The 18,762-nt window shown below is 41.8% G+C and overlaps 1 protein-coding gene across 5 annotated transcripts in view; it reads left to right on the top strand.

Moving 5' to 3' along the window:
- Window positions 1-10,451: 10,451 nt before the first annotated feature.
- The window catches only part of Ccdc15 (coiled-coil domain containing 15), a 75,912-nt gene continuing 67,601 nt past the window's right edge, over window positions 10,452-18,762 (top strand). For 3 of the 5 annotated variants that reach the window (XM_055622092.1, XM_055622091.1, XM_055622088.1), the window contains exons 1-4: window positions 10,504-10,606; window positions 10,971-11,156; window positions 15,271-15,420; window positions 16,602-16,784. In XM_055622092.1, coding sequence (XP_055478067.1) covers window positions 10,977-11,156; window positions 15,271-15,420; window positions 16,602-16,784 — 513 coding nt within the window. In that variant the 5' untranslated portion in view covers window positions 10,504-10,606; window positions 10,971-10,976. Of the gene's footprint in view, window positions 10,607-10,970; window positions 11,157-15,270; window positions 15,421-16,601; window positions 16,785-18,762 lie in introns of all 5 variants that reach the window. The other 2 variants (XM_055622090.1, XM_055622089.1) reach the window with 2 other exon arrangements.

Here is an 18,762-nt window from a genome sequence, read left to right as displayed (position 1 = left end):
CCTTCCCTTTCCATTCATGCAGGGATCATTTTATCTTGGTGAGATCAAAATTCACAACTCCCTTCTATGTTTATTATTATTATTATTTTATTTATTGAGAGAAGGTCTCACTGTAGCCTTGAACTCCTGATTCTTCTTCCTCCATCTCCCAAATGCTAGGCCTTTGGACATGTACTACCACACCTGGCTTCACAACTCCCCATCAGTTACTTTTATTCCTGGCCTTAGTTTTGTAATCATACAACTGTCTCTACATATTCTTTTTACAAATCAGGACAAGCCCATATGGGCCAGGTTTCTAAGAATGAAGCACCACTGTGTCACTGCCCATCAAAGCCAGAGGGCATCCTGGAGGAACTCCAGATAATGCTCTGAAATATGTTGGGTTTTTTTTTTCCCCTTCTCCTTTTCTATGTCTGAGTCTGTGACTTTTGTGTAGACAACTCAAGGCACCTATCTGCTTCTGAAAAGCTATTGTTATAGCAGACGTGCAAAGCAGAAGGGAAAGGCAGCTTTTAGCTCTTGGCATTTAAAGTTGTATTTTAAAGTTAGTAAGAAGATGAAAAGCTTAATAGATAGTCTAAAGAACAAAAAAAACATTATTTTTTTTTTTTTTATCTTTCCCTCTGACATATCATGGAGCAGCCTGTAAACCAGATCAGAGGTTTTATGTTTGTTTGCTTGTTTTTGTTTTTTTTTTTTTAAATGTTGTAGAAGAATCATTTTTGTTTGTGATGGCTTGAGATTTCCTATGTGGGAAAAGGAGATAGGATGTTCAGGAAACAGAAAGCTTGATGCCAGACTTTTTAGTCTGAAGTACTGCAGAAAATAAACTATGACAGAGGGAGAGCTAAAAAGGATTTATAGTCCCAACGCCCTGCCCCAGAATGTCCATAAGAAGACTCAGAGATGTTAAGTGGTAGGAATCTGGCAGAAGGCAGACAAGTGCCCCTGTGTATTGGAATTCCGGTGCCTGAGTAGACGAGGCAGCTCAAATGCTGTGTAGGAGCAGGGGATTCTCAGAACAGCAGGTAGAGACACCAATACTGTCTGCCTCTTGCTATGTCACCTCAGCCACACCCCCTGCACCCCTCCTTCCTAGAGAAGAGCTGGGGTAGAAAGAAGAAAGGAGAAAAACAGCCACTCAGAGAACCTTAAGAAGCCAAGTTCAGGAGGATGGACTAATGATTTTTCTGAGAGGTCAGTGTACGATCACAACAGTTACAAACACATACGAGTACTGCCTTGCCTTCATCTGTCTCAGTGAACAATGCAGAATTTTGCAATCCTGTTTTGGATGGCTTTGAGAAGAGCAGACTTGTAGACGCTATAATTATAAAGGCATATAATTCTCTTCTAATAAATAAAGGCTCTTTAATTAAAGAACTGTGTTTATGTCATCTGTCCTGGTTTATTTTGTCATCCTTCCATGTATTCTTTGGGTTCTCCTTCTGTGTGTATTTATCTAATTGTTTTTTTGTTTGTTTGTTTGTTTGTTTGAAGAAAGGGAGGGAGGGAGGGAGGGAATTCTGACTCCTCAACTCTGTATGCTGAGAAGCTGAACCTCCTGTCCTCAAAGCTATGCTATTGGTTCTAACATCTCAGAACAAAATCCCTTATCCATCCACCATGTACATACTCACCAGTTGAAACTATGGAGTGTGTGTTCTGGAACAAGGGAAGGAGAAGCTAGTAGTTTTAACTGAGTCACCATCCTAAGTAAGCCTCTTCAGGAACCGGAGGAAACAAACTGAAAAGCAGGAAGGGAAATTGCAAAGGTACATTCCGTCTTCCAAGTACTGAGGTCTTGAAGAATCAGCAGGGCAGACCTAGTCAGTGGACTTCCCCTGCAGCCAGATCTGCCTTTGTCCCACTTCTTCATTTCCCAGTGAAGAATACCAAGAACAGGAAGACTAATTTGTTCAAAGTTAAAGTATTATTAATCAGGGGACCAAGACTCTCGAGCAAACACACACACCACCACTACCGCCAACACTAACAGTAGTAGTAGTAGAAAAGAAGGCTTGAGATATAGCTCAGTGCTATAATACTGACTTGGTGTGTGCCAGGTCCTGCCTTCAGTTCCTGGTTTTGTAAACAATAACAGTAAGTACACAATAAAAGGTAGATGTGCTAGATATGCACTTGTAATCCCAGTACCTATGATGCTGAGGCAGGAGAATTTTCATGTGTTCAAGGCTACCTTGGGCTGCATAGTGAGTTCCAGGCCAGCCAGGCCTATAGAGTGAGAGAGACCAGGTCTTTAAAAAAGAGGAACATGAAAATAGAAGAGGGGCTAGCTTGGGAGTTGAAGAGGATTGTGGGAATGGGGCCAAAGAGTGTAATAAGAATGAATATGATGAAAATAGGTTACGTATATTCATTATAAGAATGTTGGGGGCAGAGGAAGGCAGATCTCTGTGAGTTCAAGGCCAGCCTAATCTACAAAGTGAGTCCAAGACAGCAAGGCTACACAGAGAAACTCTGTCTCAAAAAACAAAAACAAACAAACAAAAGAATGTCATGAACTTCATTATATATAAAAGAAAAGATGCACCTATGTACAAAAAAATTACCAATTTTTAACAATTCTAGCCCTTATATTTTTTAGTGTCCTCACCTACCAGCCTCTTCCTGGTTTCTGGGCTCTGGGAAGGGCGAGAACACAGCCAGAGGTTTTGAGTTGGCCTTAGTGACAATATTGTATCATTGGCAATTTTATATTTAGCCCTCTCCCCTTTCTCCTCTTTATTCACTTCCTGCTATTATTTGAATCATATTTGTCTCCTTTGTCAAACTGTAAATATTCTTTGGCAGTAGAATTAAAAAAAAAAAAAACAACCTACCACCACCAAAAACCAACCTTTCCACAAATGCCACCAAAATTGCTCTGTGGAAGGAAATTTTCTTTAGCAAGAAATACACCTAAATTCCCCATGGGGGGGGGGGGGTAAATAAGGCCTTGAGCATAGTCAAGAAGTAAAAAGAGAAACTAGTTCGCATTCAAAATAAACTTGAATTTGGGGATGGAAAAGAGTAAAAAGAGAAGAAATGAAGCTATGGAGAGGAGATTAAAGAGCAACAGCGGTGAGAACAACTTGGGGTATAGTTTTTTTCCAAGATAATTTTTTTTTTATTGATTACGTGGGAATTTCATACAATGAACCCTGAGCATACTGATTCCCATTCCTCCCAGGTGCACCCTCCCACCCTTGTGCCCCTGCCCACTCCACTACCCCACCCAATACACCGAGTCCAATTTGTGGTGCCCATAAACTTTTTGAAGCATGGTCAGATTCCCAGTGGCTGGCCCCGTAAAGACGACTGAGTCCCTTCCTATTTCTCACCAGAAGACATCACCTCTAAAGGGCTGCAGTTCAGCATCTTTCCCATAATTTTCAAGGACTGACTTCAGTGGCTTTCTGTCTAGACTGTTTCTTTTTTGTTGGGTGTGGGGGAAGGCTGTTACAGGAGCCATCAGTGTCTCTCGTTCTCAATTACGAATCTACAGTTGTCGATATCACTGCCAAAGAAGCTTCCTTGCTCATAACAACCAATGGCAGCATTGGTCATGGGCTTCCGCCTGGTTTTCGGTGGTACGGACCTCTTCATGGCCTCTGGCAGCAGCACAGACCACAGGCATCAACACAGACTCCTGTGGCAGCATGGACCATGGACACCAACATGGCCCCCAGCTTGGGGTAGGGTTAATTCCCCCCCAACCCCCATCTGCCTTCGGAAAAATTGATCCCACTCACATTCTTAAAATTTATTCTACTCACATTCTTTCTAAAAATAAATTTTTACCAATTCTTTGAGTATTTCATACAGTATATCTTGATCCTATTCACCCCAACTACTCATCTTAACTCCTCCCAGGTCCATCTATACTACATTTCCATTCTATGTGTGTAGCCTGCGTGAGGCCTTGGGTTTGATTCCCAGCCCCCTTCCTTTCTTTCTCAATAACAGAACAGGCCCACCACAATAAGGTCACACTAATGCATACCCAACAAAGAGAGAGAATGAGATTGTCTTGTTGACTTTGATGACATACACTGCTTGGTTTTGAGGCTCATGCAGCAAGGCACTATGCCATCTTTGGGAGTTGAGAGCCATCAACAGCCAGCAAAGGAACAGGGTCCTCAGCTCAGTCCTACATCCACAGGAACCTATGAGCTTGGAAAAGGAATATGAACTCCAGCTAGAAATACAGAGCAAGTGACAGGTTGGAGAATGAGACACAGAAGTGAAGAAGTTGACAAAAGTAGCCATCCTAGCCAGCAGTTTTCTATCGTGGACAAGCAGAGCCTATCTTCTTCCTCAGGACTCTGGAAAGCAATGAAGAATGTGGCTCGGGGTTATCTGTCCACCACCCCCACTGCAGGGGCAAGAGAGGTGGGGAACTTACACTACTACCAGACATGAAGAGAGCAGCTGCTCAGGGTAAGAGGAGGATGATTTTCCGGACATCCAAACTGGCCCTTCTATGGAAGCATTCCACCCAAAGCTTTTTCCTCTTTCTAACTCCCCGCCCCCATGACCACCCCCAGTGTGTGTATGTGTATATATATTTCTGCTCAACTGACTCTGTCAAACCCTTTCTTTACCTGTAGTTATTAATCCAATTTTCCCAGCACCTACTTTAGATAGAGATTATAAATAACAAAACCTAAACTTCCAAAAGGTTAGCAACTTGCTAAGATCCTGTAGCTACTACAGATTAAAGCAAGAACTTCAGGTTGATTAACCAAGAAAACTCGGTCCTTTCTCTACAGTAATGGCCCAACCATTGCAGGAAGCCCTCCTTTCATGTACTGGAGTCTTCAAGTTGGTCCAGCCTTTTACCACATGTACCCTTGACAAAGCTCAGGATGTGAGGTGGCTCTTTCTGCCCATTCTTTGTGTCCCTCCCCACTATTGCCAAAGGTATTTTTAGTTTTGATTCTTCAGCCTGTGCACAAATAATGCTGTGGTTGCTGCTTTCCCCAGTTCAATTCCATGCGGTGGAGGGAGTCTGCAGGGCAAACAGCAGCCAGCAGATTTGTAGAGCTGAGAAGCGTTGCCTGGGAAACAAGGAATTTGTGTGCAGCTTTGTTGTGGGGAGGCAGGGCTGGGCCTCACCAGCAACTTCTAAACAAGAGGCAGATTAACTAGCTCCCTCAGTGCAAAACAAGCTTTTTGAAGCTTGGACAGTGAGGAATTGCCTTCTCCAAGGACATTTTTTCCCCCTCTTCCTTTTTCTTTCTAAAGTTTCCCTAGGTGGCCTTACTCTGAGTGGCTTCTGAGAAACGACAAGTAGAAAGTGCAAGAGTCAGAAGGCCTCCTCTTCCAAGGTCTTTCTCCCTGAACAGTGACTTTGCTGCCTATATACGATCAGACACTAAGAGAAAAGGCTTTCTATGGAGATATATATCTCCAAAAGCTGTAGGGTTTCTAAGGAGAAATATATGATCCCCTGGGGCACCCAGGGGTCCTGAGTAAATTTTGATAGGATGAGAGGAGGTGCGTTCATTTCTGTCCTGGAAGCCGAAAACACATCAAAGCCTTTTGTGCTGAGAGTAAATATTTGATTTCTGAATAGAATTCCCACCTCCTCAGAAGCTCTGAGGAACTCAGGCCTGTGGCTGTGGTTGCTAAACGTGCCCTATTCAGCAGCTCTCCAGAGGAACAAAGGGAAGAAATTAATTGGCCTTAAAGAATTAGAGAGAGCCAGCCAGCTTTCTCTGACCTACTTAAGACGAGCTGTGAGGACATTCTGAGAGCATCTTTGGAGCTCAGTGTTTGTAAGTCTTCAGAGTTGGCTATAAACAGGACGGGAAATCACAGGAAGCCACAGATGATGCCCACTCCTCAAAAAGCACCATTGTTTCCCTTCCTTCAGGTCCTCAGATGGTGTCCACCCAACACCACCATCCCAGCGGAGGATTCGTTCTCATCCTCCTCAGCCGCCTCTCAAAGAGGGAGGCACAGGAATGAAAATCAGCTGGCCAGTATCCAATAATTGCCTACTGTGTGAACAGAACTCTGTGTCCTAAACATTAAGAATGGTGGACCATGAGAAGGGGAGCAGCATATTCAAAACCAATAGCTGGCCTGGGGCTGGAGCTCAGTGGTAGAGCATGTGCTTGGCATGAACAAGGCCTTGGGATCTGTCCCAGCAGAAAAAAAAAAAAAAAAAAAAAAAAAAAAGCAAGTAATTGTTGGCAGCTACTCTTTAGAAGCTTAAGTACAGTTAGGGAAACTGCACCTCAATCCTCAGTTAGTGTTAGATTATTGGTATTACATTTGAATCGCTGTTTACAAATTATTTTTAAGTACTTTTTTTTTTTAAAAGATAGAATCTCCTTTAGTAAGTTTAGCCTTGAACTTACTATTTGGATGAGAAAGATCTTGAACTACTTTATCCTCCTGCCTCCACCTTCTGAAAGCTACGCTTATGGCTCTTTCCTGGTTTTATGATGCTGAGGATCAAACTCAGGACTTCATGAATGCTAGGCAAGCATTCTATTTACTGCCCACAGCCAGACCCCAAAGCAAAGAGTGAACAGAAAGAAAGAGGGCTTGTAGGAACTGCAGAGATGGCTCAGCAATTTAAGATCACTTCCTGTGATTTCAGAGGACCTGAATTTGGTGGACAGCTCACAACTTCCTGTAACTCCAGCTCCAGGTGATCCAGCACCGCCTTCTGATTTACACACACACACACACACACACACACACACACACACACACACACACTTTCTTAAAATCTTAAAACAAGATGAAAAAAGAAGGGCTCTGAGACAGGATGTGGGAGAAAAGATGAGTCATAGAACCTTGAGAAATAAAACTTCACCCCCACACAAATAACAAACAACACCAAATGGGGAGGGGTTGTTATATATGATAAAAGTGGAGGAAAAAAGTAGATCTGCACTAAACTGTTAGGGGAGGTGGCTTCAAAGACAGTGCCAAAATTTCACTCCTTGTGGCAACACTTAAAGTATTTGGTTTTGCTTATCTTACAGATCCTGACCATAGTCAGGCTGGGTTATCTGGAAGCTAAGGAATGTGAGTTGTGAAGAGCCTTTGCTAGGCTGGGCTAATGATGTGCACCTTTAATCCCAGCACTGGGAGGCAGAGATAGGAAGAGCTCTGAGTTCAACGCCAGCATGGTCTACATAGTGAGTTCAAGGACACCGAGCTATATAATGAGCCCTTGTCTCAAACAACAACAACAGTACACATCCTTTGGGCATCAATAATAAAAGTTCACGTTGAACTATTAGCAGGTGGGGGTATTTCTTGTGTTAATAATGAAACTGGGGGAAGCGGAAGGAAAGTGAGATGTTCAAGTGTCATGACAATCATTTGCTATTGGTTTCAGCTTCACCGCTCAAAAGTCTTTAGACTGTTTTTTGATGGGAACATGGTTGCTAGATGCTACAGAGTATTATCACAATTCATTATAACTTCCCAAAATAGTGGGAAGGTTCTATACTGATAGTGTCAAGTATGGTAGAGGTTAGTGCTACGTGACTAATAGGACTGAGAAAACAAATGTTGAGTTTTACTTAATTAATTTATGTTTTTGAGACATGGTCTTGCTAGATAGCAGAGGCTGGCCTTGCACTCACTATATCACTTAGTCTAGTTTCAAATTTAAGGTGCTTTTCCTGCTTCAGCCTTTTGAGTGCTGGGATTACAGGTATGCATCGTCACAATAGGCTTTAATTTTAATTAATTGTGAGTTCCAGGCCAGCCTGGTGGACAGAGTAAGTCCCAGTATAACCAGGGCATAGAGAAACCCTGTCTCCAGGAACAAAAACAAACAAACAAACAAACAAACAAACAAATCAGATATCCCTGCCAGGTGTGGTGGTGCATGCTTTTAATCTCAACACTCTAGAGGCAGAGGCAGGCAGGTCTGAGAATTTAAAGTCTACATAGTGAGTTCCAGAATAGCCAGGACTATGCATGTAGACAGGAATCTCTGAGACATAACTATGCTTGTAGGCATAACTCCTCTGAGAGGCTTCACCCAGCAGCTGATGGAAACAGATGCAGAGATCCACAGCTGAACATTAGACAGAGCTAGGGGAGTCCTATGGAAGACTTGAGGGAACAACTGAGGGAGCTTGAGGGGTCAAGGACTCCACAGAAAAATCTAGAGTCAACTAACCTGGGCCTAGGGAGGCTCACAAAGACTGAACCACCAACCAAAACGCATGCATAGATTAGTCCTAGGCCCCTTGCATATATAGCGGATGCACAGCTTGGCCTTCATGTGGGTCCCCCAACAACTGGAGCAGTGTCCTCTGTGACTCTGATGCCTCCCTTTGGATCCTGTTCCCCTAACTGGGGCCTTGTCTGGCTTCAGTGGGAGAGGATGTGTCTAGTCTTGCATGGATTTAATGTGCCAGGGTGGGTGAGTTAGTACCTATGGGTGATCCCTCCCTTTTTTCTAAGGCTAGGGTAGAGTGGCAGGGGTGGGGAGAGGTGTGGGAGGGGCAACTGATATAGAGCTTCTTCTTGGCACAGGCTCTGAGGACTTAAATGTGACGGAGTTTTCTACATTGTTACAAGTATGGTTCAGCTGGTCACAAACAGAGGAGAGTAGTGACCAATAGCAAACGGCTCCCTGGTGTTCAACAAACAATTGGTTCTGTGTTGGATGGAGTGCTGCCAAGAACAAAGAGACTTGGTGCTTTGTGCACACATGATCAGGGATTCCCAGCAGCAGAAAAAGGATTTTTTTTTTTTTTTTAACTCTGCTGAGGGCTGCTCTGGAGTAGGGACTCCATACTCTGTTGCCAGCAACCCCTTGGTATTTTAAACTTCCAAAGATGCACTCTTCTAAATCTACAGTTTTTCTTACTAAGCAACGAATCCCAGCCAGGCAGAATACAGGGTTTGCAGAAGAGATTAGAAAATTAGCCAGATCTCCAATGGGAATTCTCTGGATTTATGAGTATGGCTTTTTAGAAAACCTCTGACCTAGGCCTTAATGGAAAATAAAGAATTTGAGGGAAGGTTTGGAGAAGGCAAGGAGCTACTTAATAACACCTTTCCCAAAAACTGTTTGCACAGGCCTAGGGAGGCCAGAAGAGGACACTGGATACCTGGATCTAGAGTAGTAGGTTTTGAGCATATGGGTGCTGGGATCTGAACTCTGGTCCTCTGGAAGAGATAAGTGGTTAAGCATTCTTAACCATTGATCTATCTCTCCAGCTCCTTCCTGGAATATTCTCATTCCTGGGTACGATGTTGTATGCTTTTTATTCAAGACCCTGGAATACTGAATTAGGAAAGAACCTGAACTACCTAAGAGATCCTATTAAAACTTATCAAAACCCAACTAAACACCTAAAATCCTACCATTATAATGGCTTGTTCCATGATTTCATATAGTCTTTGTTTTAAAGGGCTTTAGTAAAAAAGAAGTTGTCAGGGGATATAGTTCTTGACTAGTATGTATGAGGCCCTGGGCTTAATTTCCAATACTGAGTAAAATGAAATAAAAACAGAACTCAAAGAACAACTTCAGTTGCCTTAGTGAAATCTTCTCAGGGATGTCCTATCAATGTCAATTCAACACACTGTGAATTCCACAAGCAAGAAATTTTTGTTCACAGGTAGTGTTGAGAATACCTAGAAAATGCACCGATACATTACATGCTTGCAAGAACATACGCTGAGGTGGAACTGTTGTCACATGCCTGTAACACCAGCCACTGAGAAAACAAAGGCAGTGGGACTGCAAGTTGGTGGCCTGGGCTACATAGTGAGTTCGAGTGCAGCATGGGACCCTAACTTAAAAGCAAAAATATTAAGGGGGCTGCGTATTTCATTTTGCACCCACACACACCCACACATACACCTTGAACGAAAGACTGTGCATCGCTCAGGTTTAATGAAATGTCCCCAGCACTCTTTGGAGTTCAGATGGTGACCACTCAATGGCTTGCGATGGTCACCCACAAAAGAACACGCAATCCTGAGTTAGCGTTGTAAACCTTGTGAGTGCTATGGAGAAGCAGTCCGGTCTTGGTCTGTCTCTTTAGGATACCCCAGCAGGATGTTCTAGCCCAGTGGTTCTCAACCTTCCTAATGCTGCGACCCTTTAATACAATTTCTCATGTCCTGGTGTCCCCCAAACCATAAAATTTCGTTGCTACTTCGTAACTGTAATTTTGCTGCTATCATCAGTTGTAATATAAATATCTGATTGCAGGATATCTGATATACGACCCCCCCAAAGGGGTAGCGACCCTCGGGTTGAGAACTGCTGTGTCTTTTCCGGGGTTTTCAACTGTGAACCCTTGCTTGCCTGCTCATCATGCATGACATCTACGAGATTCGAGATGACCATAACGTCAGCGTGCAGAACTGCAGAAACTAACCACCGCGTTCCAGTCCTCCCAACCAAAGGACGGGAAGCGGAAGTGACGCAACCACAGCGCCGGCTCCCCGCCTTCCTAGTCCAGAAGGGAAGATGCGAAGCCGGAAGAGGCAGGGCGGGCGTCCGACGCGGTATGGCGGTTTGTTGTCCTTGCTTTGCGTAGCAGCCCGCGGAGTTTGAGTGTGAGAAGGTCCGGGTCGCGGCGGGCTCCGAGTTTCACAGGTTCCTTGTCCAAACCGGCGTAGCTTCCCAGGACCCCGCCCTCCTGCCTCGGGCTTCAGACGCCACCACCCCCCTCCAGGAACCGGCTTCCGAGGACCCCCGCCTCCTGCCCGGGCCTCTGACACCCCTCCACCCCCGCCCCGGCTCGCGCAGGACCGCGCTTTCCGCCTCAGCCGGTTCTCTCAGACCCAAGACCTGTCCCTAGCGCCCGCCTCTGCTCCTCTCTGGGAGGTGTTTCATGTCCCAAGCGAATCCTCGTTCCTCTTCTCATCTCATCTCCGTTCCTTCCAGAAAGTAATTTTTAAGCCATCCCTCCCCCAACCCCGTCTTTATTTCTTGCTCCTCTCTCTTTTCTCCTAACCAGAAGTCAATGCCAGGAGGTATGGCGCCCCTCAAGAAGCCTCGGAACCCCACAAAATTGCCCCTGGCTTTAAACCCCATGAAGAGCAAGGACGTTTTGGCAGTGCTGGCAGAGAGGAACCAGGCCATAATACCAGTTGGGGCTTGGGTGGAACCTGCTAAACCAAATTGCTCGGAAATTCCAGCACATGTGAGTGTTAGTTGACCCAGATACTGTGATTCCCTGCCCACCTTTTTTTTTTTTTTAATTCGTCTTTTCTAATTTTGGGTGCTTAAAGATGAACAGCTGGAGGATGCTGTTACAGATTATATTCTTGAGTTAGAATTATACAATAATGATGTATTTTCCAAAACTTGCCTCATCTTTGGTTGACATAATCAAATATTTACTTACTTACTATATATACAGCCACTAGACTAGTTTGCTTAACACACATGATTGTTTGCCGTGTTAGACATAGGAACTGTGTACATCTTCCAGAGACTGTAACATAAGAAGAATGGCAGTTGGTCACCCTTTAAATGTTAATTAGTTGCTCAAAGTTTATAAGTTTTCAAATGAAGATCCAGGCAAAATGCAATAAGAAAATAAAAGAACTTAATCCTGACAGATACTCTGAGAAAGTTGTAAATTCCACGAGGTCAGGGAACGTCCTGTTTTCTGTCCTGTTTTGGGGTAAAATAGATCTTTAAGGATGTATTTGTTGAATGAATGAAGAAAAAATGGTCTGTTGGCTGCGAAAGAATGGAAATGCAATAAATGCAGATAGGCAGAATTTCAGATGAAGGGATGCCTTTTTGTAAGTTTACACGTACTAACACATTTTTGCAGGTATTTCAACAGATTACTCTTTAGCTCTTTTTTCAGATTTTATTATGCATAGGGAACAAGCCATGTTCCACACCCCTTGTTTTTCAATTAAATACTTCCTGATGTACATAGATACATAGTAGATATTTATGGAATATAGGAAATGTGCAATGTTCTTAGTATACATAAGGTACTAAACATGGGTAAAAAATATATTCTTAGTGTTCTTGATTGTAGAGGAGAAACAAGACATTTAAACATGATAGGAGGATCTGGGAGATGGCTTAGGTGAAAATACTTGTTCTGCAAGTCTGATGAACTGAGGTTCTACTCCTGGAATCCAGGTGCAAGCTGGGTGGGGTGGTATAATCCCCACAATCCTGTATTGAGATGGGAGGCAGAGATAGGAGAAGCTTGTAGGCCTGATAGCCTGGAGTGAAGCAGCAGAGATAAAGAGAGACCCTGCCTCAAAACCAGGCAGAAGGAGAGAGCCAACTCCTGAAAAGTCCTGAGCTCCACACATGAGATCATACCATACAGTCACATGTCTACACACACACACACACACGCACACTAAAGTTTAAGAATTTTGGGCTGGAGAGATGGCTCAGCAATTAAGAGAACTGGCTGCTCTTCCAGAATTCCCAGCACCTATGTGGTAACTAACAACTGTTTTTTAACTTCAGTTCCAGAGACTCTAAAGCTTCTGGTCCCTGAGGACACTGTAAGCATGTGATGCATAAATGTACATGTAGGCAAAACAGTCACACAAAAGATAAAAATTAATATTAAAAAGTTACAAATGACTAGATATGGTGGCATACGCCTTTTATATTAGCACTCGGCAGTGGCAGGTAGATTTCTGAATTTGAGGCTTGGTCATAGTAAGACCCTGTCTCAAACAAAACAAAACTCAATATCAACTCACCACAATTATAAATGTTAATAATAATAATGGAGTATACCATATTCATTGATTTATGCCTACCTTGCTGCCTTTCAGGAGGAAATCTGATTAGCATTTGATTAGGTGCTAAGAATCTCCCAATCAAGGAAGAAAGATATGACTGGGCTGGTGTGAACCCAGGGAAGTTTGAAAGAGTCTTGATAGGCAGAGATGAGGTGATTGTCCTAGGGAGGGGAATTAAGGACAGGAGGAAGTAAGTAAGTGGTGATTAGAAGGGTGTGTTAGATTGTTTGGAGGGGAAGGCTTAGTACCAGGATGGTGCAGCTGACAGGATCTGAAAATTGGGGGGAACGAGAAACTATAGAAAGTCTTGGGGAAAGTATTGACATTATTCACTATTTAAGATTTATAGGTAAGTTCCATGATCAAGCTGTTTTGATTAGATTAATTGCCACAAAGTTTTAAGGGTTAGGGAGAGATTAGATTTAGGGGAACAAATCAGAATAAATTAAAGCAATCTAGACATGAAGCATACCATCAAAATTTCTGTAGTAATAGGGAATGGAGGAGGGGAAAGCTCTGAAAAAGGTGGGTGAAATGGGAATCAATAAATAAGAATTGGTACAAAGTTCTTTTATTACTAACTCAGTACACTTTAAAAAACTTTAATTCCAACTGTTTATTTGTGTATGTATGGTGTGGAGGTCAGAAAGCATGTGGAAATCAAAATTGGTTCTCTCCTTCCACCATGTGGTTCTTGGTGATGGCCCTCAGCTCATCAGAGCCTTTACCTGCTGAGCAATCTCACTTCTTTAGTACATCTGTATAATTACTAAGACACCTTTATAATGTCAGTAGTAGCAAACTGCTCAAAAGTTGTTACCTTAACACCTTTTTTTGTGGTTTTAAATAGTTTAAGTTCTCACTCATTCCGAATATTAAACTCTTGAAACGTATAGATTGTCTCCTCCTTTTAAATAATTTTGTAATCAGTTCCAGTCAAAGGGATTTTGGTAAAGCATCTGGTAGAACTCTGTTACTAACACATATTTAATCTAGGAATCCATCCGCATTAACAGCCACAGCTGTCAATCAGAGATATGGTAAATAGTTACTTGTAAAGCTGTCTTCTCTCAGGACATGCCTGTTCTAAAGAAGAAGGTAACATTTCAAGGTTTAAAAAGCCTCATAGCTTCAGAAATTCATTTCTCTTTTGTCATTAAATTATGAAAAGTCACTGTGGTCTTATATATGATTTCTTTTGCATGTTAACATCCCCCCAACCATATCAGAATATAGTGACATAAAGCAGGTGATATTGTGTGTCAGGAGTGTAGCACGTCTTGCTGCTTCAGTGTCCTGGGCCTCAGTTGAGTGGCTTACGTAACTGGATGTATTCAGGACAGCTTGGTGGGCTTGGCTGTTGAAGTTCTTGGTACTTTGTAGGCTGTAATGTCCAGTAAGACTTTTTCACCTGTGTGGCATTTGGGCTAGGATGGTTAGAACACTTGGGGGCTGCCTGGATATTGCTCCCTACCATATAGCTGGGTTGGCTAGCCATGCTTCCCTCTACATGGGAGTCTGAGAGTAGTCAGACTTCTTTGTGTTATTGGCTTTCCGCATGGTGAACATTCTAGAGCTCCAGCAGAAGTTGCTTAATACCTTGTTGTGGAATTCATGGCCCAATATTTCTGCCTCATTCTGTTGTTTATACAACAATAGATAAAATTCAGTGTGTGGAAAGACTACACAATAACATCAATACCAAGAGACTTGATTTATTTAGGTTAAGGTATGTCATTTTTTGAAGACTAATTTCTATATAATTTAAGCATTACTTTCATCATACATAAATTATCCAGAGAAAGGAGTGTTAAACATTTCCTGCCCTCAGAATTTATAATCTAGTAGGAGACTTACTAAGTGCTACATGCTACATTTTATTCATATGAAAATGAAATGTGCTACAGCATAATTGCTGTGAGGAAAGCACTGGGATACTGCATCGTCTTGAAGACTAAGGCCTTTACTAGGTGGGTGAAAGGAAAGCTTACTTAAAAATGGAGTGGAAAGACACTTGGGAGACGGAGGTGGGAATTTGAGGTCAGCTTCAACTGTGTAGTGTGCTGTAGACTAGCTAGGGCTATAATAGTGACATGTCTCCTTCCATCCAAAAAGGGGGTGGCTAATTCTGAGTGTGAAGGCATTGGGAATGCTTCTGGTGAACTGTGAGCGATATTGTGTATCTGCAGCTTATATAAGAAATTGTAAACACAAATGGGTCAAAATCCATTTGTTAATTAATCAAGTCATCTTTAGTTTTAGTTTAATAAAACATTAAGATTTGATATGAATATTCACAAATTATAGATTTTTTGTTTCTGGTGTGCTTTGAGTTCTTGGGACTCACTAGGTACACTTAGATCAGTGGTTTCGAACTGTGATTTCCTTGCTCTTCTGGAGACCAGATTATAGAACTCAGTTTCTGTTCTTCACAATTATGTGCTAGCATTTCTGCATTCATTACATTCCTCATGGCCAAAATCAGTGACATTTAAGTCTATTTTCTGTTTTTTCTCTTTAAAGACCTCAGCATACATAATTGAAGAGGAAATAAAAGAACAGCAACGAAGAAAGCAAGAATCTCTGAAACATTTTCAGAGACAAGTCAGACAGCGGGTAAATCAGCAGGTTAAGCTGAAGAAAAGGCAACAACTTCAGAAATCTTACAAGGCAGTAAGTTCTGAAGTATGGTAGCTTGAATGGAAAGCATGTGTGTCTTGAGACAAGCTGTGAGGTGGGAACAGGATCACTTCTCTTGATTCTTTGTTGTTAAAAGTCTAGCTTTCTACTGAGCACAGTCAATTTTCATATAGAGAAACTTTATTCCTGTGTTGTTCTGACTTACTTTTTTCTCACACTAAATACTTCAGGAGAATGTCAGGATTTTGGATGCAGATGTAAGTTTGAATTCCATCTTTGCCACCTTCTAGCTATGTTACCTTGGGTTAATTACTTAACTTTTCTGATTGCATAATAGTTTCCTTATCTATAAAATAGACAAATGCTGAGTATGGTGGCTCATACCTATAATCTCAGTACTTGGGAGGCTGAGGCAGGAGGATTGCCACAAGTTCCAACCTGGGTTACAGAATAACATCCTGTCTCAAAAAGTTACTGTATACATATATACAATTTATGTATTTCTATATGCTATGTGTTATATATACATGATATGCATATTAAGGCTTTATAAAGAAACAGAACAGATGGAGAATTTATAAGAATGGCTTGCAGGCTGTGGTCTGAGTAGTCCAACAAAGTCTATCTCTAATGAAAAGGCCAGGAATCCTGTAGTCTTCAGGCCATGGGACTCCGCAGTTTTAATCTGGTTCTAGAGTCCCAGAGGATTCTTAGGTGTTAAAAGGAGCTCCTTCTAATCCCAGTGAAGGGATGCATCAGCAATATGATAGATGAAGTTGCCAGTGCGAATGAGAGCGAGTAGGCGGGAACCCAAAAGCTTTCTTCTTCATGTCTTTTTATGTGGGCTGCCACCAGAAGGTGACCTAGATTAGTGTAGGTCTTTCTACCTAAAATCATCCAATCAAGGAAAATCCTTCACAGGTGTGCCCAGCTGCATGGGTTTTAGTTGGTTCCAGAAGTAGAAGCTGACGGCAACAATTAGCTATTACACTAAAATATGATACCTAAGCTTATAGGATTGTATAAGAACTAGGTGAGATAGTCTACCTAAATTATTAACACATGGGAGATGCTGGGTAAATGTTAGTTCCTCTCTCAGCTAAGGCCTCCTTCCCCTACTCCCTTGCTCCATTTGAAAATCTTGGCTCCTAGGAGGTATTATTTGTGCTAGAATGGAGTAGAGGCTGATTTTTCCTCATTTTTCCTTTGTGTAGGGAGGCTTTATAGCCATGCACTGTTTAGATTCGGGACATTTAACTCCTAAAAGGACAAGTGTTTTCCCTAGCAATTGGAATGCTGCTCTTGGAAATTGTGAGTTTCCCACTTCTGGGGTGATTGGGGATGCAACAGAAGATGGAGAGAATCAGAATCAGTTGTTTCAACAACAAGCTGAAGCTGTAAGTACAGGTACATTTTATTTAATGTTTGTGATGTTTCCCCTCAGTCCTCTAACTTAATATGATATGACATGATATGATATATTTAGGGCATAAAATAGAGATTAGGAATTGATGTATTGAATTTCACCTTTTTTCTTGTGTGTATGTATGGTGTATATGTATGGGCCTTTTGTAGGTGTGTGCACACATGCACTTTTGCATTCATGTGTAAGTTTTGAGGTTAAGACCAATTGTCTTTCTCAATCACTCTCCACCTTCCATATTGAAGCAGGGTTTCTCACTGAACCTGATGCCCCATTCCCTATCTCTGATTCCCATATACTGGGATTTGGACTTTTACATAGGTTTTGGGGATCTGAATTCCGGTTTTCTGAATTCACAGTTGCACAGCAAGCTCCTTACCAGCTGAGCTATTGTCCCAGCCCCAACTTTATTTTTTTGTTGCCATTTTTTTTTCTATTAAAAGTAAAATGGGACTAGTATGATAGTGTTTATTTTTATTTTTCAAAAAGTGCTTATTTATGAATTGATTGGCTGGTTGGTTGATAATGTCTTGCTGTGTATCCTAGGCTGACCTGAGACCCACAGTCCTCTGCTACCTAAGTGCTGAGGTTATACACATGAACCACTATAGCTTCCTTATTTATGAATATGTCTTTTATATTCACTCATTTTTGATAAAACATTGTAGAACTGTCTGAAGAAAGCTATCAAAAGTCTAGAATTAAAAATGTATTAAAATGAGCCAGGTGCAGTGGTGCATGCCTATAATCCCAGCACTTGGAAGGTGGAGGCAGGTGGATCTCTGAGTTCGAGGCTGGCCTGGTCTACATAGTGAGTCTAGGACAGCCAGGGCTACACAGAGAAATCCTGTCTTGAAAAACAAAACAAACAATTATTAGAAAGTGTCTTAAACCAAAGAACACTGAATTTCCCAATTATACTGAAATTTGTTCTGTATATGTTGTCAGTTTGTAGCTACATATAGAAATGATCTTAACCTTTGCTGCTAAGGGATCTAGTACAGTTAAAGAGTATTTCATTTATTATTTTTTGTTTCTCTTTTCTCCTTTAAACTAATTATCAAACTAAGTTTATCTGTACTATATTTCAGGTAATAATATAGTAAATTCTTAACATATCTGGAATATCTGGAAAAAATTTAGTGACCTTTGTAAATGTATCTAATACTTAAACATTAAAGCACTATTAGTAGCATCATCTTTCCCATCCAGTCAGTTCCTTTTGGTTACCTGAGCTTTTGTTGATGTGTAGCTTACCTTTGCTTTAAGAGTTGTTCTTCATTCTATTTAAAAACACATACTTAGGCACAGTGAGAAGGAAAAAAATGTGGAAAATGATGATCACATGAAAATAAAAGCTGTTTTACCCACTGAGTTAATGTACTTTTCCAAGTCCTGAGGCAGCAGGACAAATATATAGGGACACATGGACAGAAAAGCTGGGATCAGGTGGACTGGCTTCTCTGATAGAGAAGTTACAGCACCTCAGAAGCTCAGCATGTTCATTATATGCAGTTGAGTGGTAAGGTAGGTTATTGCATCCAGGTGAATCAAGGAAGCAGGGCTTATGATATACAGCTGGATTGAGGAGGCATGTTTAGCTGATCTCAGGAGAAACCTCTGTAGGGGAACAATATTTGGGTGATGCATATCTGGCGCTGAGGGTGATTTCAACTGTGGGGTCCTGGCTCAAGAGGTTTCAGAGGAGAAGAATATTTGCATGAGGCCTAGAAACAGTTCTTGTGATATTTTGGTGAAGAATGTGGCTGCATTCTTCCATTGTTCAAAAAATCTGCCTGAGGCTAAATTGAAGAGTTTTAAATTAGTTTTGTTGGCAGAGGAAATCTCAAAACAGACTAGTATTAAGTCTATCATGTGGTTATTAATGTTCACTCTTATAAAGATATATAATGAAGAGGAACAAGCTGAGCAAGGAAAAATATAAAATGTAC

The sequence above is a fragment of the Psammomys obesus genome, unplaced genomic scaffold (genome assembly GCF_907164565.1).
Source record: "Psammomys obesus unplaced genomic scaffold, mPsaObe1.curated_primary_1811, whole genome shotgun sequence".
In the NCBI taxonomy this organism is placed as follows: Eukaryota; Metazoa; Chordata; class Mammalia; order Rodentia; family Muridae; genus Psammomys; species Psammomys obesus.
This window is presented reverse-complemented; position numbering and strand designations above follow the sequence as displayed.